Raw genomic sequence first — 24,109 nt, 5'->3', positions numbered from 1 at the left:
GGGTAAGAGAGCTCTGATGGGACCCCAGACCCACAGCTCCTGATAAACACCCTCCTTGACCAAACCTTAGATAGACTTCTCTGAGTCCTTTAAAAAATATATATTTTTTAAAAAATTGATTTCAGAGAGGAAGAGAGAGGGGGAGAGAGAGATAGAAACATCAATGATGAGAGAGACACATTGATTGGTTGCCTCCTGCATGTGCCCTGACCAGGGTCAGGGATGCAGCCTGCAACCAAGGTATGTGCCCTTGACCAGAATTGAACCCAGGACCCTTCAGTATGCAGGCTGATACTCTATCCACTGAGCCAAACTGGCTAGGGCTCTGAGTCCTTTTTTTGACTAGGCTTACCCTGGGCCCTAAGTCATTCTTAGCAAAGAAATCTGCTAAGGAAGTCATCCCCCAGTATTTGATATCTGATCAAGTTCCTTATCGTCCACTTGTGACGTCTCAATCCTTGGCCTGCCTTTAGCAAGAATCCTGTTAGGTCGGTTAAGCGAGTATCCCCCCTACCCTTGATGTCTCCTCTTAGCAGTTGTCCATCCACTGACTCCTCACTCTGCTGTCTTTACTGTATTCGGAGTTGAACACAATTACTCTTCTATTTCATGACCCCTACTGCAATAATTTTGAATAAAGTCTTCCTTACAATTTTAACAAACGTGAGAATAATATTTTTTTAATAGTCCTAATCATGACCCTTGGTTGTCTCCACTCCCCTTAGCAAGTGCAGAAAGTGTAGATCATAGGATGGGGGAGGCTTGTGGGATCTGGGGCTCCCAGAACAGACTCAATGGCCTCAGAGCCCAAGAAGAAGTCATGGAGATCACAAGTGTTTTCCGTTTATTCTGCTGTGACGTGGTGGCCAGGACACTAGACTCAGAGTCCAGCAAATGTACGAAAGTTTTATTCTTAATAATACTATTAAGACTTCACTTGAGCTCAGACCCTAAGGAAAACAGATAATTGATTCAGACTAACACATTCTTCCTGTACCCTCTACCTCATATAATTCTACTTTCTTCCTGGAGTCCTAAGGATTATGTGTCAGATTCATAGCAGAGGCCACAAACTGTCATTGTTATGACCTGCTCTGGGGGATTCTCTGACAGGTTGTCAAATCTGTGGTCTTGGAGCTGGCTTGTGATTTCTTTGAAACTCTTCACTTAAAAAAAACAAAACTCTAGAGGTAACTCCGTGCTAGGTTTACAACCTGGCCTCTCCCATGACTCTAAATTTTAGTTGGCACTGTGGGACTTCCTATTTATTAAAAAAACACAATTTAAATACAGCGTTGAGCAATATGGTACCTTGGCACAGAGTTTTCCAGCCCGAGGAGCAGGTTCCTGATTCACGGTGATCGAGGCTCGCCTTTATCACTCAGAAGGAATGGAAGAGTCATGGGTAGGGGCCCACCTGGCTATCATTAGAGTTGAAAGGCTGCTTGGGAATCACACGACATTTTTGAGAACTGAGTTTGCCTCAGACTCCTTATAAATACAGCTTGACTCAGCCCCGGTGTGACAGACACCTTTGGGACATGAAGTGGATACTGTTCTTTGGGGCCCTTATCGGGCCCAGCATCTGTGGTCGAGGGAAGTTTTTTGGGTAAGTTCCCTGTGGACTTATTATTCCTGCTTGGTTAGTTCAGAGATATGGGAGGCAAATGAATTTGGAAATGAATGGCTGATGATACTTCAGGCGGTTTGGCATGGAGAAAAACGCTCTGGGCTCCAGGCCCAGCTCTGCCCTGTGCCATCCTGGCCAAGTTACTTGTCTCTCAGGCTCAATTTTACCTGTGAAATCAGGACTAGGTAGTCTCTGCAGCCCTCCCTAGCTCCCTAGCCTCCTGCCAACTAGTTTTCTTTCTAGTTCTTATTTGTCCAGTCAGTTCCAGGCATCTCCTACTTTCTTACTGCTATGTTATGAATTAACAAGAGTTACCAAAAATTGTTTCTAATTTCTGTCCTGCTTAAGGGAAAGCCTAGGTCTTAGGTGTCTTGGGTTCATCTCTCTGTTAACAGAGAAGGCTTAGTAGAGCTGGTGCTTTCTTGTTAGCAGCTGGGACATGGAGATTTGATAGGTCTTGCCTAGCCACAGCTCTGAAGATTGACACGCCAGGATTCACCTGTACACTGTGTACACGCATGCTCCACTCATAATGCTCTGTGGGTTGCAAAGGAGAGGACATTTGGGAGGTAGGAGAGATGAAAGGATGCCATGGTACCCTGCTGGAAGATTGGATTCTAATAACTCATTACTGCATAAATGCTTTGCCATTTGCAAAAAGCTTTAGCGCGCCTTATCTTTTGGATTACACAACAACTCTGACAGGCAAGGGTGTTATTTTCCTTAATTTAAACATGAAAAAAAACTCAGCTTCAGGAAGATTAAGAAACCCCGCCCAAGGCCACTTAGCTGGTAAGCAGGGGAGCTGGAACTCTGAATGCAAAAACCATACCCTTTGCTGTAACACAAAGTAATCAGATAGAATCCTATATCTCACTGATCTATCTATATCTACCCGCTCACTTTATTATACTATCTGGCTAAAGGGACTTTGGGGTTGTTTGCTGTGGTAATTGCATTAGGCCCCCCCTTATTTGTGAGGGTTGTGTTCTAAGACCCCCCAGTGGATGCCTGAAACCACGGACAGTACAAAATCCTATATATATTCTATGTTTTTTTTTCTTATACATACATACTTACGACACAGTTTAATTTATAAATCAGGCACAATAAGAGATTAACGATAATAACTAACAATAGAATAGAACAATTATAACAATATGCTGTAATAAAAGTTATGAGCCTGTGGTCTCTCCCTCTCAAAAGATTTTATTGTGCTGTACTCACCCTTCATCTTGTGATGATGTGAGATGATGTGAAGAGATGAAGTGAGGTACTCAGAACGGCGTGTAATTGAAAATGTATGAATTGTTTATTTCTGAAGGTTTTCATTTAATCATTTCAGGCGGCATTCTTGGGTAACTGAAACCAGGAAAAGCAAAACCCCGGAAAAAGGGGAACCACTGTACTTACATGAAATTGAGTAATTTTTATAGTGATGACTTCTGCTCACACCTGGTCTGTACTGCCAAATAGCTTCGAGGCGTTAGGCCCAGCAGGTGGCCAGGTAGGGAGACTTTTCCTCAGGCCGTTCCTGTTCCGTGTAATAACTAACTTGCTGTCAAGCGGGCTGACACCTGGAGCTGTTAGGCTCCTGCTGCAGCTATCCAGGTGGCTGAAAAAGCTTTATTTCTCAGGATACAGACTTCTCTTACAATACAGGGCACTGGGTTGAGACAGCTGGGCTGGGCCCTGGAGCCCTCACCACAGGAGTGGGCACAGAGAGTGTGCCTGGGCTCATTGCAGATGGTTTTAATCATTAGTGCCCAGCTCACCCCAAACGTGGTCTCACCCAATAGTACAGAACCCAGCAAAGGTAGTGGAATCCTTCCATAGACATGTCCCAGAAAGGGAACATTTAGATCAAGGATAAAGCTGGCCTCTGAGCATTTATGTGGATAGGAAGCCAGAGCACAGTTTGGCTTAGAGAGGGTACAGTGCTGAGGAGATGAAGATGATGGTCCCCTGCCCCCTTACAGCCTCCACCCTAGGCTCTGTTCTTTCTACTCAATTCCCCGACTTCCCTAGTCTGTCTCTGCTGGCGTCTTTTGTCTTGGTCTTCAGTCATTTTAAGGATGGGAAGGTGGCCAAGATGCCTAGAGATGTGGGGCAGGCAGAGAACAGGAAGTAGTTGTAGAACTAGTTGTAGCATCAACTGTAGCTGGCAGGCATTTAAGAGTTCTGGGCATCCGCCTCTCAGTATTCATGGTAGATGCTAAGCCTGGCTGGGGATGCAGCTAAGAAAGGTACAAAGACCAGGCCACTTGGGGAGGGACAGAAGCTCCACACCAAGGGGACTGTTGACTGTCCAGAACATGGGTCAAGTGTGAAAGAGTGAGAGGGGCTCACCAACCATTGTGTAGGCAACAGTGGGACAGCCCTGGGTATCGGAATGGACCAGAGTTAGCAAGAGCTGCAAGAATACCTGTGTGGAGTAGAGGGGTGAACCTGCATATCCCATCATATCTCCCTTCCCAGGCCAATCTTCCATAGTTAGAATGAGCTGAAGGTCTTCGAATGGATTTCCAGATGGTGGACATAGGTTGTGTCCAGCCACCCACACTGGGAAGGGCATTTTCCCAAGAGAGAGGAGGACAGTGAGGACAAGAAAAAGGCTGCTCTTCACCTGGCGCCCACTTACGCTCCAGATTTTGATGGGATCTTTGTTTTACTATGGTTGCAGATATCAAAAAATTTCTATATGTGACACGGCACCAGAGTTAAGTTAGGGTTTTTCAAAATGCTGACAGGCCGAGCTCAAAAGGTTCGCCATCACTGGTCTAGGCAGAAGGAACAGCATGTGCAAAGGCATAGAAGGGCAAAGTACGTGGTGAATTTAGGATTTAATTGAGGCTGGAGCCAAGAAGGTATAGGACGGAGCAGTGGAGAAGAGATAGATGGGGAAGGACCCTACCAGCCCTTTGTCGATGTAAAAAATGTCCAAACCTGTAGAGAATTTTCATATAAGTTGTTCTGAGTTTATTTGAACCAAACGGATGACATGCCGGGAAGCAAGCTCTCAATTGCTCCAGAAAATGGCAGTTTTTGCAGTTTCTTTTATATATTAGGAATTAAGGAGGAAAGGTAAGGAAGATTACATGAAGTCAGGGATTACAGGATAGTTAACAAGATTATGTGCTCCCTTGAGGGGTCTGAAGCAGAGACATTCAAAGGTGGGTTAACCTGGAGGCAGGAGAACAATGGACAAGGTTTGCTTAAGGTGAAGGTAAACCTGTTAGAGATCCCGACGTGACTATCTTCCAGGACTTGCCCCGTTAGGAATTGCTGATCAGATTACTCTCTGAGGTTCCGTTTGGTTAGATTGCAGAGCCCCCTTTTTTTTGTCCGCGTCTTCCCTGCTGCCTCTCTGAATACTACAGCTGTGTGTCTTTAACCTCTGTAGCTGGGCTGCCTCGGGCGTGATGAAATGGGCTGCGAATTTAATCAGCAGCGCCAGTGAGGTTCGCTGTGACCCGTTGTCATGGACTCCCAGGGTATGGAAGTTCTGTGCTGAAGTAACCACTTTAGAAAAAGTAAAACAAATGCTCTGGGTGAATGCGTAACATGATTTCGATAGTTCTGAGAGCTCTTTATTTTTACGTTCCTCTCTTTCTCTCTTCCTGTACTTTTTCTCTCCCCGTGCTTTGTGATTGCTCTTGTCAGTGCTGTATTTTACAAACGCCTAATTTGCCAGTATCAGCGCACAGGCACTTTCTAGAACACCACTTGTAAGACGTTCTTTTCCTGGAGTGTTGGGGGTGGGTTGTGACAGAGCCTGGGCTGGGCAGATGGGCCCTGGGAATCAGCCAGGAGGAAGGATTTCCCTTCTGTTGTAAACCCTTCCCTTTTGGCGAGGCTGCCTGCCTGTGTCAGGGAAGTGGTGGTTTGACTCCTCATCCTCCCAGGGCTGCAGGCCCATGCCTAGCAAGCCTGTTGGGTTCCCACTGAGACCTGCCCAGCCCATGGCTTCTCCTCTCTGGCCCCAGCAGCACCCAGGGACCCCATTAGCTGCCCACCTCCCAGGACCCTTCGGAGACTGGATGAGTTGGGAGGAAGCGGGCCTTTGGCACTGGCATTTCCTCCAGACCCACCACCTGCAATGGACCATGCCTCCCTGGGCTGGACTAGACCTCCCAGGGATCCTGGAGAACCTCACAGAACAAAGTGACACCCTGAGTCCATCCGGATTGAGCTGGCTTTCTGATGAGGAGATGCCGAGCTGCCACGTGAGGCTGCACGTTTAGCTCCCTGTGACAGAACCATTTTCTCTGTCAACAGGTCCTTCAGCCCACAGCTCTCTCCACCAGCGCTTCCTGCATTCATTCGTGTCAAAGGGATGACGCATGTGACAGCGTTGAGTGCAGATTCATTCGGCCCGTCACCTAGCAACGGCCTAATGGCTCCCCTGGCTACTTGAGCCGGCTGAGAGCACAAAGGCAGCTTTTCAGGCTCGTCCTTCTCCCACCCACACACAGGACTTCGGGGGCCTCTACCCCTGCTGCTGTCGTGGATGCTAAATGGTGTACATGAAACAAGTGCAGGGCAAATGACCGAGGGGGGCTCGGGGCCGGCTGGCTCCCTCTGGGCCCTCTCAGGGCCCCCTTAGGAGGATTGAATCCCAAGTTCAGCCCCAGCACCTTGGCCTTTATCTAATTCAAATTTTTATAGGGTCCTGGAGCTGGACGAGATCAAAAGAGCACCCAGTCTCCCCCCCTTTTGCTAAGAGGAAAGTAGCTAACCCTTCAGGGACGGGAGTTCTGTTCTCTTTTCTGGCTCTTTCCAGCATGGACCTTGGGCCAGAGTTTCTTTCTTAAAAAAAAAAAAAAAGGAATTGAATTAAATTTAATTTTTTTAATTGAATTTATTGGGGAGACATTGGTTCACAAAACCAAACTCAGCAAAACATCCTCTGCACACTGCATCGTGCGTCGGGCCAGTTTCAGTCTTCGCCCCTGACAGTGAAGAACTGCTTCTTTATGTCTTGAGTTAGCTTTGCGTGCAACTCAGGAACATTCCTTTCTGCAAAAATATATATGTTTTTCATTATAAAGTAATATGACCACATTACAGAAAACAGATACAAGGGGGGAAAAAGTCAGTCATCCATAATTCCACGACCCGAACATAAGCACTGTCAGCATTTGCTAGATTTCCGTTGTCTGTTTTTCTTCCAATGCATCTGCTTTTTCCATACTTGTGATCATGGCATACATACAATTCTGTGTCCTGCTCTTTCACTTAATATTTCCCTTAAAGTTATACCATAAGCACTTTTTCATATTAGCCACGTAGTCTTGTTTTTCATGGCTATACATTATAACCAAAGGCTAGACCATTTCCTCTCACTCGGTGCAATTATGTCTGGGATAGGAGGCTGGGGCTTATTTGCCAGCTGAAAGCTCACCATTATCTTTTGCGTCTCTCTCTCTCTCTCTTTTTTTTCTTCAGGGATCAAGTTTTTAGGATTAACGTCAGAAATGGAGACGAGATCAGCAAACTAAACGAGCTAATGAAATCAGACAACTTGAAGGTACCTGATTCTTCCTAATCCTCTTGGGTATCTCCTAATTTTGGTGGGAGAAGACTTGCACCCCGGCATCATTTCTGGCGTTTCCGTCCTGGTCGATGTGCATTTCCAAGATGGCGAGGGTTGAAGGGGGCGAAGTGGTGCACATCATAATGGTGCTCGGAAGTGGGAAGCCTCTGCCGTGGGCTCCATCTTCCCATCTGCCATTGACTTATTATTTCTTGGGCTTTGCCAGGTATTGCCTGCTGGACAGGTCTGACCTGATCCAGTTGTGAAATAGACAAAGTTTGCTTTCTTGGGCAGAACCCAGCTCCTCAGGGATCACCCTGTCTTTTGGCAGTTGTTCTAGAAGAAGGAGCTAACTCATTATGCTGTTTACCCGAACTGTCCTTTAACCTGGTTTCTCTCTGTTACCTTCAGCTCAACCTCTGGAAGTCTTCCTGTTCCTTGGGTCATCCTGTGGATGTCCTGGTCCCGGCTGTCAGTCTGCAACCAGTCGAATTCTTCCTCAAGTCCCAAGGCTTAGATTACTCAGTGACAATTGAAGACCTGCAGGTGGGTAGACCAAGGCTCCTGACTTGTCTTGCATAAGACAAAGCAGCCAGAGTGGACCTGAGGCACATTTCCAAGTTCTGGTCTTATTTTTCTCCATTTTACAGATGAAGACATTGAGGTTTATGGCCGTAAAGTGCACTGACTTGTTAGAGGCGCATGTTGTGGTAGGAGGGGCATGGTAGAGTGGGGAATCAGACAGATCTGGATCCAAATCCTGATTTTGCCAGCTACTATTTTTGTGACTTTGGACAAGTTTTTAACCTCTTGAGCCTATTTCTTCATTGGTAAAATGTTAATAGTGGTAACTACTTCGTAAGATTTATTGAGAAAAGTGATTAAGTGTATGTAAAATGTCGAACAGCGCCTGGTATGTCAGAAATGTCCACAAGTATTAAGTCTCTCTCCCTTTCCTTATTTGAAGCCAGGAGGGAAGAACAGAGTAGGGTGGGTGTTGGAGACCAGTCATAAAAAGCATCCTTTGAGAAGGGGGGACTGTCACCAACAGCCCCCAGCAGAGGGAACACCACCACCCTAGCCAGGCACCCGTCTCACGACCTGTATTTAAACAGCAGGACGGTGTCTGGCTCGTGTTCTCCCCTTCACCGAGGTAGGTTATGGACTAATTGGTGATTTGGCCCGGGAGTTTCCTGATGGCGAGAGCAGCTGTGAGCTTATTAATCATCTTCACATGTCATAGACATCTGCCAGGAGCCTTCAAAGTATGAGTGGTTATAAGAATTTCTTTGTTTCTGAATGGTTTCCCAAGCTGTGTATTTCAGAGGCACTGGATACCAGATGCGGGCTCATGTCTAGAGAATTCATAGTATAGAGTAACAAAATAGCATATATATTGCTCCCAGGGCGTGAGTGAGTTTTGAATGGGGTGATGTACAATGGGCCCAAGGAGTAAGGTTTTATAGATACGTGGAAGATATCCGACCTCCTTTACATCTTGGCTTTGGGGTTGCTTGATCTTTGTGCCAAAGGTGCCGCCATCTTGGCGGGCTCATGGTCCACGACATGGCAGAAACAACGTGCATCTCCATCTCCAACAGACCACTTCACCGTGTTGCCATCTCTGTTTTAGGCCCTTTTAGATAAAGAAGATGAAGAAATGCAATACAACCAAGAGCAAGAACGGAGCAGTAATAACTTCAACTACGGGGCCTATCATTCCCTGGAAGCTGTAAGTGTTTCAGAGGAGGTTAAGATCAAGGTTATCGCTCTCCTGGGTTTTGTGACCCCTTTCCTCACTTCCAGGAGGGACTCATCCTCAGCATGGCATCCCTTCACTGTGGGGCTAAAATGTGTGCACTTGGATTCCTTCCTGATTCTTGGGTTGTTTAACGCTCACCAGCACCTAAGGGCACAGTGAAAAGACAAACCACATTTTCTCCCACATGCATCCTTCTTCTCTTAACAGCCCCTTAAAGAAAGCAACCCCTTAATGAAATAATGGCAATCACTTCCAGTGCTTGTAAATTAATCTTCTTGTACCCCATCATAATCCTTGTATTTTATTCACCTATGTTAAAATGTTACTTATTCTAGGCAAATAGGTAAAGTGATGATTCCAAGGTTAACCAAGTATTTCCACTCATTTATCATGACTACTGAGAATATGTATTTGTTCCATAATGTATTTTGGTGCTGTGTTTATTTAGAAATCGCTTTATATAGATGACTGACTTTCAAGGTAAGCCAACCTTTCAGATGCAAAACTTGGAGCAGAATAATTTAATACGATTAATTGGAACTAGGAATCAAGAAGAACTAATAGAATGGAATTGCATCACATACAATACCGTTCTCTTATGTGCCTCAGTGTCTTCTTCCTTAATCTGGAAACTACTAGCTTCGGATCACACGCCAATTTAAATTGGTATTTGCCTTCCTATACCTCAATGGACGTTGCTCTTTATATCCAAAGATGGTGCCCCTGGCATGCTGGTCATGGGGCGTATACTCTGAGTTGTTTTTCTTCTAGTGAGGGATTATTTCAGGGCTGACCAACTGTTTGCACTTCCTTCCCAGGATTATCAGTAGCTTTGTTTATTGTGTACCCTTCCAACTGCATCGCCCCTTGATCCTTCTTGTGACCAATGACATACATCTGCACAACAGCTGGACTAAGTTAGGAGTTCAGACCAGGGCCACAAGCGAAAGCAGAGCTCAGGTCCAAACAGGGATTAAGCCCATGATGTCAGCTTCAGCAACACGGGGCACTCCCTAGCTGAGCTAACCGGTTGCAAATGTCACCAAGACCCTGGGAACGTCATCGCCCGCTTGCCTGCTGCCGGAGCCTCACTTCCTCATTCGCTGGCTTTTGGGTTTTGTTCCCTGGAGTTAGGTGCCATCGTTACCCGTTTTACAGATGTCTCTTGTTCCCTGAGAGGCCTTTTACTGTGTATTGGTGTACCATCATCTCCTCCTGGCTTGATTAGATTCAGTTTTTTTTTTTTCTTCTAAAAACAGCTTTTAAGAGCTCATCTCCTACAACCACTTAGGTCTTAGGTCTCTAGCGGGGATTTCATGTTTGTTTCTGCCAGGGTTTCTAGTTTCAGGCCATTTGTGTGTGTTGGGGTTGCTGTTATTTTCGTTAGTTTCTCAGGCGAGTTTTCCCCCTCCAGTCTGGACCCATGAGGCGGTTTGACTTTTCCGGGGTGACTCTCTTTCCTCTCGTGGCTCAGGGTAGGCATCCTGCTTTGGCTCCACTTTCTAGGGTCAGTGGATAGAGTTTCCAGGCCCTTTTCATGGCCCAGTTGCCATTTCCCAGCTCTCAGGTTCTAGCTCCTTGCCGCACACCACACGTCCTGTGCCCTCTATTCCCACTCCTGCTTTGCTGTAAACCCTCAGCGGCTGAGGCAGATGTGTGGGCTTCATCCTCTGCCCCCCACTCTGTCAGCTTGTTCCCTCTTCATTCCTGGCACCTGCAGTTTCCCCCTTTTCTGGCGTTTTAACTTGGCTGTGAGTAATTTTCATTGTATTTTATCTGGCTTGCCTATGTATTTGAGGGATGGTTTCTTGCTTCAGTTTGCCACGGTGAATGCAACTCTTGGTAAATCCTTTAAGCTTGATTTTATTCTCTGTGTTGATTGCCCATTTTCCTCCTCTGTAAAGTCCTTCTTCCAGTTTTAAGGTCTAAATATGAATTTGTTTATTTCCTTTTTTTTTGACCCTCAAAAGGTTTGAGCAACTAAGGTGGATGAAGGCTATTTAACTCATTCCTAGCCACGATCAACAACTTGTTCTCTTAAAGCCTTCCGAGGAATCACCTCCAAACTGAGTGCCTGTCCACTGGAAGCAGGAAGAAACGATTACCACTTCTACTTATATCTCTACATATGTATAGTGCATGCTAATATATATATTTCTTAAGTATATTTTTATTGATTTCAGAGAGGAAAGGAGAGGGAGAGAGAGATAGAAACATCAGTGATGAGAGAGAATCATTGATTGGCTGCCTCCTGCACACCCCTTACTGGGGATTGAGCTTGCAAACCGAGCATGTGCCCTTGACTGGAATCGAATCCAGGACCTTTCAGTTCGTGGGCCGACACTCTATTCACTCAGCTAAACCAGCTAGGGCCATGCTAATATTTTTTTTTTTACTAATGGAGAAAGTGATCAAAAAAGTTTGGAGATTTCAAGAACCTGGGCTACCCTGGGCCACGCTGTTGATCCAGTCCAGTATGGTCCAATATTGGAGCAGTGGACTAGTTTAGTGGACTATAATTTTGTGGATGGACACAAATGTACTATTTTCTAGAAAATTGTAGAAAAGGACTCTTTAGGCAGTTCTTTAAGAATAAGCATTCCGTGCCAATTGTATTGTCAACCCCATGGTTAGAAGGCTGGAAGAGATCGTTAAGATCATCAACATAAAGTTCACAGATACCTACCCAGAGCAGAACAAATTTTTTAAATGCCTCTCGGTTCACTTTCTCACGCTTCAGATTTACCAGGAGATGGACAGCATTGCTGGAGACTTTCCTGACTTGGCGAGCAGGGTGAAGATTGGGCATTCGTTTGAAGACCGGCCAATGTATGTACTGAAGGTAAGGCCCATGTTCTTTGAAGGGCCGAGCTAGACACGGGCTCCTGGTTCCTTGTGCCCAGGACCCAACCATCAGGCCTCTGCCAGGGCAGCTTCTTAGGACCTCCATGACTTTAGGGAGGAAGGTGAGGTTAGAAGACATCAATATGGGTTCAAATTTGGTCAGGCAGGCAGTCTCCTACTTGCGCATTCTCATTCCAGGTTTCGGCTAAAAGGCAAGATTAAGGGGATGTCTTGGGGCGGGCGGAGGTTGTGGTGTGGGTGTGGGGCTGGAGGAGGTTAGTATTCTAGAAAGCTCTCACTACACACAGTCTTCTTCCTTCAGTCCCACCTTCTGTAAATAGCAAGACAAATTGGGATAGTTCTACAAATTCCATCCTGCTTCGAGGAGTACTTATTTGAAAAGCAATCTAGGAAGCTAATTTTAGGGCTGATGTAATTTTAAGCCCAGCCTCTGATCCTTGGCTGCACAAAGCCGAATTTCTAGGTATTTCCAACAGATTCAGGTCTATTTTGGCAGAGGAGGTAGATAATTTATGGCAGTAACACAAATTACATAAATAATCCAGCCGAATGAATAAAAAAGAATTTGGAGATGTGAATGACTGAGGATGCTAAGAATGTGTCAACCTCTAGCTACATATCAGCCCCGAAGAACCGAGCTTATAGCAATGGGTAAATTACCAGCAGGAGGAGACCTGCGCTGAGCTGTTTGCTAAAATAACCTTCACAAATTTAGAATCTTTGCCCATCTGATGGAGACCCTGGCTTCATTAGCACCGAGCTCTGTCAGGTAGGGGAGGGGGCATGAAAAGGCAAGACCCAGAATTCATTTAGTGCCATTTACAGAGAGCTAGAGTGAACCCCCTCTTCCTTTTTTTAAAGCTGAATTCATTTATTGCATCAACCAGAACGGGCTGGTTCAGGCACTCTCGTCTCTCTCTGTTGGGATACCATTTGAGGTTTTTCAGGAGACACAATATTATCTCTAATCATACCCGCATTAGTTCACAATAGCAATTGTTTCCCTTCCCCATTTGCTTCCAACCCTGGAGCTGCAGCTGGGCCCGCCAGCCAGCCAGCCAATTAAGTTCCCTAGTCACTGATAAACTGATAAATAAATGGTGACCTCAGGAACATTTGGTCTCTGAATTGTCTTAAATTGATTCAGTGACTAGGAGCAAGCTGGAGAGAGGCGAGGTGGGCTGAGAACGGGGTCAGGAGGGTCATTTTCTGGTCTCTTTTTCCTTCCACAGTTCAGCACTGGAAAAGGCAGTCAGCGGCCGGCCATTTGGCTGAACGCAGGCATTCATTCCCGGGAGTGGATCTCACAGGCCACGGCCATGTGGACTGCGAGGAAGGTCATGTGCCCTGGTATTAGGCGAGAATTCTGGTGGGCCCGGGGTGCCCCTGCAGCCTCCCATGAAGCTGGGCCCAGGGGATAAGGTGGGAAGGCACAGTAGGCCGGGGGGCCATTTCATTTCAGAGAAGCAAAAGGGCAGAGCCCCTTGGTCAAGACTCTGTGGCTAAAGAGTGCATTCGTGGCAGAGGGCAAGCTAATGAGCTGCAGAGGTGGCCCTGAAACACTGACCCATAGTCAGCCCCGCAGAAAGGGAGCAGGGCCTTGCCAGCAGCAGCACTCAGATGAGCTTTGCCTTTAGCCCTTTGCCAGCCCCCCAGGCCCTCAGGGACCTCACGTTGTCTCCATGTCCCACTGGGAAGCCCTCTTTGAGCCAGCACTGAGAGGAGGGGGCGGTGGGTGGGGAGGATCCATCTGCCCTACCCCTAGCATGCGGGCTCAGATTCCTAATAACTGTCATGATGTGTGGCTCTCTGCTCCCCTGTCCCACCCCCTGGAAAGAGAGGATAAACCAGGCAGCCCAGGATCCTGCAGGTGATGGCATCATGCAGCCAGGCTCCCCCAGGCTTTCAAGTGCTCTGAGAGCCGCGTCTTCGATGGTGACAGGGAGGCTGCGGAGGGTGGATGCTGTTTTAGGAGCTGGGCATCTGGGGAAGATACACAGGCTCAGACCTAACAATCCAGCCTTCGAGGGACTCGCTGACACATTTATTATCTCTGCTTAGATTGTCTCTGATTACGGGAAGGATCCAGCCATCACCTCCATCTTGGAGAAAATGGATATTTTCTTGTTGCCTGTGGCCAATCCTGATGGATATGTACACACGCACACTGAAGTGAGTAATACCAAGTGGGCTGTTTGGAGTTAAGACTTGTTTGCTGAATTCCTTGCTTTGCCACTAAATAGTTGTATGGCCTTGGAGAAAACTTCCACCATGTGCATGTTATACGCTCCCTTGGGGTCTCATTTTCTAGTCATTCTCTGAGCTGAGACTCACCAGGGAATATTTTTTTCTTAGAGAGAACAGTCTAATGAACTTCCTACATAGATCTTGGAACAATTATTAACACCTTACCAATCTCTTTTTCATTTCTTTCCCTCCCACACATTTTTTTTTTCCTGATGTATTTTAAAGCAAATCCTAGACATCAGGTTATTTTACCCAAAACTTCTTTAGTACACATCTCTAGCTAATGTAGTTAAAACAAAGAAAGCACACCTGCCACTATCACCTTTAAAAAAGCAATGGAGCCCTAGCTGGTTTGGCTCAGTGGATAGTTCCCAGGTTCGATTCCGGTCAAGGGCTCATACCGCGGTTGCAGACTCCTCCGCGGCCCAGGCTCTTGTCAGGGCTCATGCAGGAGGCAACCGATCAATGTGTTTCTTTCACCTCGATATTTCTCTCTGTCTTTCCCTCTCTCTTCTGCTTTCCCTAAAAATCAATGGAAAAATATCCTTGTGTGAGGATTAACAACAACAACAAAAAAGTAATGGAAATTATTTAAGCCAATTTGTTGCAATTAGGATCTAAATGAGATTTGATCCTGCATTTAAAAAAATATATTTTTTATTGATTTCAAAGAGGAAGGGAGAGGAAAGAGAGATAGAAACATCAATGATGAGAGAGGATCATTGATTGGCTGCCTCCTGCATGCTCCCTACTGGGGCTTGAGCCCACAAACCAGGCATGTGCCCTTGACCGGAAACCGAACCCGGGACCCTTCCGTGCGTAGGCTGACGCTCTATCCACTGAGCCAAACCAGCTAGGGCTGATCTTTCATTGTAAAAAAAGATTTTTAAAATTGATTTTTAGAGAGAGGGAGAGGGAGAAAGAGAGAGAGACATCAAAGTGAACAATATTGATCTGCTGCTTCCTGCCCCTCAACTTCCTGCCCCCTACTGGGGATGGAGCCTGCAGCCCTGCAGGAATCAGGAATTGAACTGGCAACCTTTTGGTGCATGGGATGGTGCCCAACCAACTGAGCCACACTGGCCAAGGGCCTATACCTGCACTTGGTTGTTATGGCTCTGCAGACTTTTTAATTCCATAACAAGTAGCACTACTCCCCACCTTCCCACCCCTGCAACGCACACATACTTATCTTTCAAAAAATATCATTATTTTTTAGAGAAACCAAGTAAATTGTCCGGTAGAATGTTTCACATTCTGAATCTGCCTGATGTCTTCTTGTGTGCCATTTAATTTGTTCTCTTATTTCCGCATTCCCTGTTTTCTGGTAGTCAGAGCTAGAGGCTTGGTTGGATTCAGATTAAGTTTTTTGGCAAGAATGCAATAGTTGTGCACTTCCTATCATACTAGTGATCATTCAGGTGCAGAATGTTCATTTGTCCCAGTTTTACAGCAGCCAAAAGTTATTCAGTGGGTTCAGGTGCTGTCAGCCTGGGTCTTGCGTTATAAAATTCTCACGAGGGCATTTTGGGGGAGTCTTTCTTTCAGAACCAGAAGGGCTCAGCCTCCTCTTTTTGGGGCAAGAGGACAGGAGCCCTGATGATTCTCCAGAGAGAACTGTAAGCAGCTCGCGCCATCCATGGCGCCCGTTTCCATCTTTGGTCCCCAAAGAAAACCTTCACCTTGCTTGTGCTCTGGCTTATCTCTGGATGTTTGTTCCTTCCTTGGTGGATTTTTCAGAACCGACTTTGGAGGAAGACACGGTCCCTACGTCCTGGAAGCCCCTGCATTGGTGTTGATCCAAATAGAAATTGGAACGCCAGCTTTGCCGGTAGGTTGGGGAGCTGGTGTTCAAATCCTGCTCCCCCTGGGTAGCCTGGTCCACAGGGCTCCAAGCTGGCAGAGCGGGAGCCGGGTTCCAGGCTGGCTCCATTGCTGATTCACCGAGAGACGGGCGAATCCCTTCCGCCCTCCCCTCTGTGTCTCATTTTTCGGTTGTGTTTAAAAAGGAATTTTTTGTGTGTGTGATTTTGAAAGGCAATAACTTAGCAATTCCTGTCCTCCTGAGAGAACACTAATATTTAAAAACCATCACAGTCTGAGACATACATATCCATGCCTCTTCCTCGTACCCTGGCTGCCCCAGCTTGTCCTGGGCAAGTTACTGGGTGGGTGGAGGGGTCCTGGAGGCGACTCAAAAGAGAGCAGTTAGCACTTTTATTTTGGGTTTTGCTTTGTTTTTTAATCCTCACCCGAGGATATGTTGTTTTTTAAAAATCAGTATTACTGATTTTAGAGAGACAGAGAAGCATGGATCGGTTGCCTCCCATATGGGTCTGACCATAAACCTGGGATGTGCCCTGACCTGAATTGAACCCGCCACCTTTCAGTGTGTGGGATGATCTCCAACCAGCTGAGCCACACTGACCAGAGCAAGCATGTTTCTGTAACAGACAAGATCTTTTTAAAAAAATATATTTTATTGATTTTTTATAGAGAGGAAGGGAGAGGGATAGAGAGAAACATCAATGAGAGAGAAGCATCGATCAGCTGACTCCTGTACACCCCCCACTGGGGATGTGCCCACAACCAAGGTAATGCCCTTGGCCGGAATCGAACCCGGGACCCTCCAGTCCCCATACCAACACTCTGTCCAGTGAGCCAAACCAGCCAGGGCACAGACAAGATCTTGTGGTCTATCCTTAGATATATACATATGGGATGGAGAGAGAATAAGAATTAGGACACTTGGGTTGTAAGTTCCTACTGTTTAAAACCACTCTCACAATCTTGCCAACTGTGTGCCACGTACTTTCCCCAAGATTATTTTATTTACAATTCTTCCGACCTAGTGAGTGAATTTTCTTATCCGAAATGAGATAGTGGACAATCTTGAGTTTATGGTTGAGTTAGGATCTAAACTCACCGTACAATTCCAAATCCAAATAGTTCTCTTTCACTCTCCCACAGATGTTTTGCTCTTTTAATATAGTTCTTTTACTTGCCTAGAAATACCACACCAACCAGGGGGAGGGGGGAATAATGGCACTGGGAAAGGAGCCGATAAAAAGTTAGGTCAGAGAGTCCACAGCTGGAGGGTTTTACACACCGGATACCTCAGGGAACTATATTGTGAAGTAATATTGAAGACAGTGTTTCCAACACCTGACAAATAATCAAGAGATTTTAGCCACAACAATAGATTATTTTGGCAGTGCGTTGCCATTAAGATCTGAACCAAGAGAACAAGTTGACACCAGAATAAATGGAGTCATTTTCATTATTAATTGGTATTCATATTAATTATCTAGAATACTTATTAATTACATCTCATTGTCAAGTGTGATATTAATTATTCATGACAGTTGTTAATGATACAACACAAGGTCAACTACCCTTTTAAAGGAGCCCTGCCAGTTTTCTCTCTCAGCTGTGGCAGACCTAACACCCCGACATTCCACTCCTGCACACCATGGGCTAGGGGCATCTAACAGTGACCTGTCTATTGCCAGTACCTTCCGTCCATCCTTTGGATTGTGGATCCTTCATTTCTGTCTTTTTGGCCTATGGGGTTAATGTTTCTGCGTGGGCTGCCCCCAACAGGTAAGGGAGCCAGTGCCAATCCTTGCTCCGAAGTGTACCATGGACCCCATGCCAACTCAGAAGTAGAGGTGAAATCGGTGGTAGATTTCATTCAACAGCACGGGGGTTTCAAATGCTTCATCGACCTGCACAGCTACTCGCAGCTGCTGATGTATCCGTATGCGTACACCGCCAACGAGGCCGCGGATGCCGATGAGCTGGTGAGTAACGGGCTGCCTTCCGCCCAGCCCCAGGCCTGCTTTACCTTCAGCTGCTGCCAGGGTGGTTGCTCTACAGCTTTATAGGGAAAGTCTGGGGGCCTGGGCTTATTTCTTTAAGGGCCCAGGCTTCTTTCCCTGCCCATCAGACTTACTGGGGACAGGAAGCAGATGGTGCCCTTATTTCTGTGTTTGCTGTGACTTCCACGAACCACACCTGATCCATGTCTTTCCTTCTCACTTGTTGTTCTGACCAAAACTTATGCAGACCCACTGCTTGCCAAGAGCTGGGGTGGCATTGTGTTGGGCGAAGGGGAGGTGCTCCTCACTCCAGTTAAGGTGGAATTTAAGTAGGGTGTAGGCCACAGCGTAGGGGTGCTCTGTGTCTCATACAGTGACTCACCCTAGGATGTGACCAGGCATGGAGGGTGGACTGATGGAGTTGGGCTGGCATCTGCAGAATGACTGCAGGCCTCTCCCCCTGTGCTGGTCAGCTTCCACATGCCCCTCTGCCCAGGCCATAGCTGGCCCATAACCTCCCAGCAGACACAGGGCTCCTGGCTTGGTGTGGCAGATTCTCGTCTCAAGTAGGCACTCTGCATAGAACACATTGACACTGAGTGACCAGATTATTATGACCACCCCATCAGTACAATGAAGTGAATTAGTTATGCAAATAATAATAATAATAAAACCTTGAGAGTATTTGCTTAGGAAGTTTTCAATATTCAGTATTTTTGGAAGTGTCAATGAAGTACTGATGGGGTGGTCATAATAATCTGGCCACTCAGTGTATATATGGCAGCTCCACCTCTACCTTCAATCTGGAATACCCAACTCTTAGAAGGTTTTCTCTTGAACATACTTGGCCTTACCTCACGTTCATGAACTTGACATTCCCTTCCCTTAGGATAGGTGAAGATGGTGGTGCCTGTACTAGATTCCCAATGGGCTGGTGAGCAGCCCTCCAGGTCTTTGGAGAGCTGGAGGGTATAATACACATGCTTTCAGAATGCATATGCGTCTTATTTCACCTCCTTTACCCGCTCCCCCAACCTAGTAGTAAAGAACTGGGGTGTGATGGGAGATGGAATTCCCCTCATTTTGTAATCAGCCTTATCTTGAGTTGATTGGGAAAGAAGAGGAGACCAGAAGGGGAAATTGGGGGAGCAACTGAGAATCTTCCAGACCATTACCGTGCGGAACAGCTGAGGAACGTCCGACTGCGGGATCCACTCTTTCTCACTCCGCTGACTCCCCTTCCTAGGACGAGGTGGCAAGGCGTGCGGCTACAGCTCTGGCTTCCCTGTCTGGCACTCAGTACCGCGTGGGTCCCAGCGCTACCACTGTCTGTAAGTATTTATTCTTTATTTAGAAAAGGCTTTGAGAGGAAACTTGAGATGGAGCAGGAGAAGAGCAGCAAGTTAGACTTCCTCCACTGAATCTGATTGTCTTTGTTGTTAGTAATAGACTGAAGTTATGTCAAACCTGTGTGGTAATAGCTGTTGCAGGCAGTCATCTCCATCAACATCATCCCTACTGTCTCATGCCATTTATCATGTGCCCATGATGACTTGCCTGCCGGGGTGGCGTGGTCTACATTCCTTATCTTCCATTACAGATCCTGACATGGTTTATCAAAAATTCATCAAGCCCATCATTCCGTTTTCTTTTTTTCCTCCCCATCATTCCATTTTCAGTGGAAACCCACATTTGAATGGGCAGACTCCGGTGGTAGTAGTCGGTGGATGAGACTCCTTCACTTTGCTATCAGAAATGAACACGTGTTGGAGCATGGCAGGGTGGGAACTGGGTTAGGCTGTCCTCCCAACCGTGGTTAGCATCAAGCCAGAAAAAGAGAAAAAAACCACACCAAGACCCCAAATCTGAAGATGGTCTTGAGGCTCCACACCTACAACCTCAACCTCATTTTGAGGAAATACCTTTGTTTTGGTTTCTCACTGGAGTGTTTCATCTGAACAATTCACTCTATTCCTCTATTGCTTCCAGTCCCTATGTTTTGTGAGCCTGATTTCTAAATTAAAAATATTAAAGAAAACGATCATTCTCCAAGACACCAGCTATAAATGGGAAGAAATAAACATACAAATGTGGGGAGCTCAGCTCTGACCCCTTTTAAGTTAGTGTCCTTTTCCCCGCTAATGCCTCCTCTGTAGTTTCCAACAGTTGATCTACCCTCAGAGCCCCTGAAGACTTGTTGAAACTGGATTTGTTTCCTCCTCTGTACTGTAACCCACTCTCCCATTCTACCTGCTTTATTTTCCACTAGCTGTTCCCTTCAGTCTTCCTCTTCCGGGAAGATTCTTTTGATTGATTGATTGATTGATTTGAGAGAGGAAGGAAGAGGGAGAGAGATAGAAACATCAATGATGAGAGAGAATCATTGATTGGCTGCCTCCTGCAAGCCCCTTACTGGGATTGAGCCCGCAACCCAGGCATGTGCCCTTGACTGAATCAAACCCGGGACGCTTCAGTCTGCAGGCTGACGCTCTATCCACTGAGCGAAACCAGCTAGAGTTATGGGAAGATTCTTCATCTCACCTCCAAGGTCCTCTGATCTCAGCCCTCGTCTGTGTTTCATAAGTCACAGTGCTGCATAAGGCAGTTAGCATGATGTTGGTGTTTGTGTTGCTAATTGCAGCAACAATTCATTAATTATTCATGCTTTATTATTATTAGTGTTGTTAAATGGGAACTCCTCGGAGAATAAACACATCAGGGAGTTTCTCCATCCTCTGCTTAATTAGTCAGAATCGAGCCCTGGACCAAAGAGAGCTAAACAAACTGGGCAGGAACTCTCTGAGGAGGACCTCTCAAAAGATGTTTGTGGGTCATTGGGATCCTGACTTCTGGGTCAAATACCAGGTTAAAGAGTGGCCTTGTCCGCTCACATCAAACGCATTCTTCTCCCCAGCTTAGCTGGGCCAAAATCACGAGATACTCATCAGATGCCTCCAACAGAAGAGGAGGAAGGCTCCTTTGAGTGTTGTCCAGGAGACATATTATTTCCTACCTCTTTCAAGAGCCCATTTTCTGTATTCGTTATGGGCTTTGTCTGCCCTCTTTGCTTTCCAAAAATGTAATCAATTTTTGTATAATAACACTTGAACTCCGAGGGTTATGGAATATGCTATGCAAATGGTTGACGTTTGCCCTTTGAGAGCTGGACTTTTTCTTGGGTTTACCATTTTAGATGAAAATCATTCTAAAATCTATGAAAATCATTCTAAAACAGAATTCACATTTTCTTGCCTTTTAAAACAGATCATGTAGAAGAGACTTAAGTTCCTTTCTTTTTCTTTTTTCTTCTTCTTCTTCTTCTTCTTTTTTTTAAATTGATCTCAGAGAGAGGAAGGAAAGGAGAGAAAGATAGAGTAACATGGATTGACTGCTTCCCACATGCACCCCAACCGGAAATTGAAGCCACAACCTGGGTATGCGCTCTAACCCAGAACCAAACCTTTTGGTGTCTAGGACGATGCTAACACCAGCAGAGCCACACCAGCCAGGGCTAAACTCCTTTCTTTATGACTCAGTGGCCTCCTGAATATCAATTGTTATATCCTGAAGGCCTACTGTGCCCTTTTGGACTAGTTAATCCCTGTGTTAAACGGCCCGGCCTGTTTTGCCTCTTTAATTCTGTGTCTGCTTTTTAGAGTTTTCTTCCTCTGTCTCCTTCCTCTGGTCAGACTGTCCTGCTTTCAGGCCAACTGCCTCCAGCAACCCTTTCCTTTCCTCTTACTGATTTTGATCTACTAAGGGCTTGGAAACAAGTTCCCTGGGCTGGTTTGGCTCATTAGATTGTGGGTATTAAGGACGGCCATTACAGCATTGTTTATCGTCACAGAAGACTGGTAACCCACGAAAGACTGCTAAGCATTTACCTGTCCATCAGTTGAGTGCTGGGAAAAAAAAGCACATTTGGTGCATTCATCAGTGAAACAGTCCTGGAGTGAATGAGGTGGGCCTATATGTGCTAATAGGGAATAACCTTCAAATGTTAGTTAAGAAATACAGTGCACGGGACAGTGTAAATAGTATGATCCCATTTGTGTTTAAAGAAAAAAAAAGAGTAGATAGACTTTGAACAGGGACCCAAATAAAGTGAAGTTCATGAACTCGATCGCTTTGCTCAGTAGAGGCCTTCTTGCCCACTTCCTGAATTTTGAATGCTCTGAAATAGTTGAGCTTGCTGTGTATGTAACCTCTAGACACCTCTGGGGCCACGGCCTGTCTTTTTATTCAGCATTTTCTCAGGATGGAGAAAGGCTATGGAAACCGCACAAGGATTTCAGAGGGTGTAGGAGAGCGTGTCCCATCCTCTCAGGGAGCAGGTACTCAGTGGAACCAGCATCTCTAGAACAATCACAAATGGCATCATGAAAAACAACCCTCAGGAACAATGGAAAAACGAAAGCACCCATGTATTTATTTACCTGACATGTAACATACCACATGGACTAGAAGTAGGTTGAAGAAAGCATAGGCTCGATCACTAGATGGACTTGGATTTAAATTCTACCCTTGCCATTTTCCACCTCTATGTCCCTGTCCATTACCCATTCTAAGCCTGGGTTTCCACATCTGAAAAACAAGGACAATAATACCGACTCTCATTGGGGTTTTAAAGGTTGAATGAGATCATAAACATACACTTTCCAGTATAATGACTGGCTCCTGGTGGCTATGCAATAAGTGATCGCTGCTATTGGCATACTTAGTTTATTCAATGCTGTCTACACTTTTGCACTCTTACCCAATTTTTGCTCTGGTGGAGTTTGAGAAGCAGCAGGAAAACGGGTCTCTTGCTTTTGGCAGAGGGATGTTCCAAGGGCCGTGCTTTCTCCCTGGGTTTCAGATATCTCTTGCTATGTAAAAAGTTATCCCAAAACTTAGCAGCTTAGAGCAAGACACACTTATTTTTTTAAACTGTTTCTGTGGGTCAGGAACTCAAGAGTGGAGTAACTAGGTGGGTCTGGCTCGAGGTCTCTCATGGGGTTGTGGTCAAGATGTCTTCCAAGGCTACAGTCATCTAAAGGCTGGAGGGTGCTTCCTCTGTGGCTCCCTCAGGTGCCTGATTATTGGGAGGCCTCAGTTCTTCACCACATGAACCTCTTTTTAGGGCAGCTTGTGTGTCCTTCCTTACAGCATGACAGCTGGCTTTCCTCAGAGCAAGTGGTCCAAGAGCGAGCGAGGTGAAAGCCACAGTAGCTTTTATGGCCTAGCCTCGATGGCCCCACACCTTCATTTCTGTAGTCTTTTGTTAGTTACACAGGTCAGGTAAGCCCTAATCAGTGTAGGGGGCACTATATAAGGCAGTGATGGCAAACCTTTTGAGCTCGGCGTGTCAGCATTTTGAAAAACCCTACCTTAACTCTGGTGCCGTGTCACATATAGAAATTTTTTGATATTTGCAACCATAGTAAAACAAAGACTTATATTTTTGATATTTATTTTATATATTTAAATGCCATTTAACAAAGAAAAATCAACTAAAAACATGAGTTCGCGTGTCACCTCTGACACGTGTGTCATAGGTTCGCCATCACTGATATAAGGATGTGACTATTGGGGGACAAGGATCATTGGGGCTGTCTTGGAGGTTGTCTACTATACTCGGTCTCGGTAGAGATTGGTTTTGCGTGACCTGCAGGAGTCTATGGAATTAGTGACAAGTGGGAGATGAGGATTTAAAATCTCTTCATTTGAGACTAGTGAAGACCCTCATGCTGCAGACAGCCTGAGACATATGGATCAGGCCAGTGTCTGTGTCATAGGCCTAACGGTTTGCAGAAAGAACTCTGGGTCCCTGAAGAACCACAGGTAGGCAGAACTCCCGGCCCCTTCTCACTTAACCCTGAAAGAAACTGCGCTTCAAAGGTGTTTTCTCTTCTGATCTGCAGATCAAGCTAGTGGGAGCAGCGTTGACTGGGCGTATGATAATGGCATCAAGTATGCATTCACTTTTGAGTTAAGAGATACTGGGCACTATGGCTTCCTCCTGCCAGCCGACCAGATCATTCCCACTGCAGAGGAGACCTGGCTGGGGCTGAAGACCATCATGGAGCATGTGCGAGACCACCTCTACTAGATGAGGAGCCCGCTCTGTCTGCACTTATATATCCCCCATGTAGGTGCGCATGCTGAAGCCATATTAAAGGGAGATTATTCCTTCACATGTGCCAGAGCCCTCTGGCTTTGGAGAGGACAGAGGCCAGCCCCTCTCCAGTGCCCCTCCCTGAAGGTCC

At 46.1% G+C, this 24,109-nt stretch overlaps 1 protein-coding gene across 1 annotated transcript; it reads left to right on the top strand.

Moving 5' to 3' along the window:
• Positions 1 to 1,519: 1,519 nt before the first annotated feature.
• CPA4 (carboxypeptidase A4) lies at positions 1,520 to 24,001 on the top strand. Its single transcript, XM_006771371.2, has 11 exons — positions 1,520 to 1,609; positions 7,079 to 7,160; positions 7,578 to 7,712; positions 8,800 to 8,898; positions 11,669 to 11,770; positions 13,026 to 13,130; positions 13,855 to 13,965; positions 15,781 to 15,871; positions 17,644 to 17,843; positions 19,108 to 19,192; positions 23,765 to 24,001. The coding sequence occupies exons 1-11, from the start codon at positions 1,542 to 1,544 to the stop codon at positions 23,950 to 23,952; spliced, it is 1,266 nt and encodes a 421-aa protein (XP_006771434.1). The 5' UTR covers positions 1,520 to 1,541; the 3' UTR covers positions 23,953 to 24,001.
• Positions 24,002 to 24,109: the final 108 nt, after the last annotated feature.

Source organism: Myotis davidii, unplaced genomic scaffold (genome assembly GCF_000327345.1).
Source record: "Myotis davidii unplaced genomic scaffold, ASM32734v1 scaffold705, whole genome shotgun sequence".
Classification (NCBI taxonomy): Eukaryota; Metazoa; Chordata; class Mammalia; order Chiroptera; family Vespertilionidae; genus Myotis; species Myotis davidii.
The sequence above is the reverse complement of the archived record's forward strand: the minus strand, read 5'-3'. Positions and strand labels throughout refer to the sequence as shown.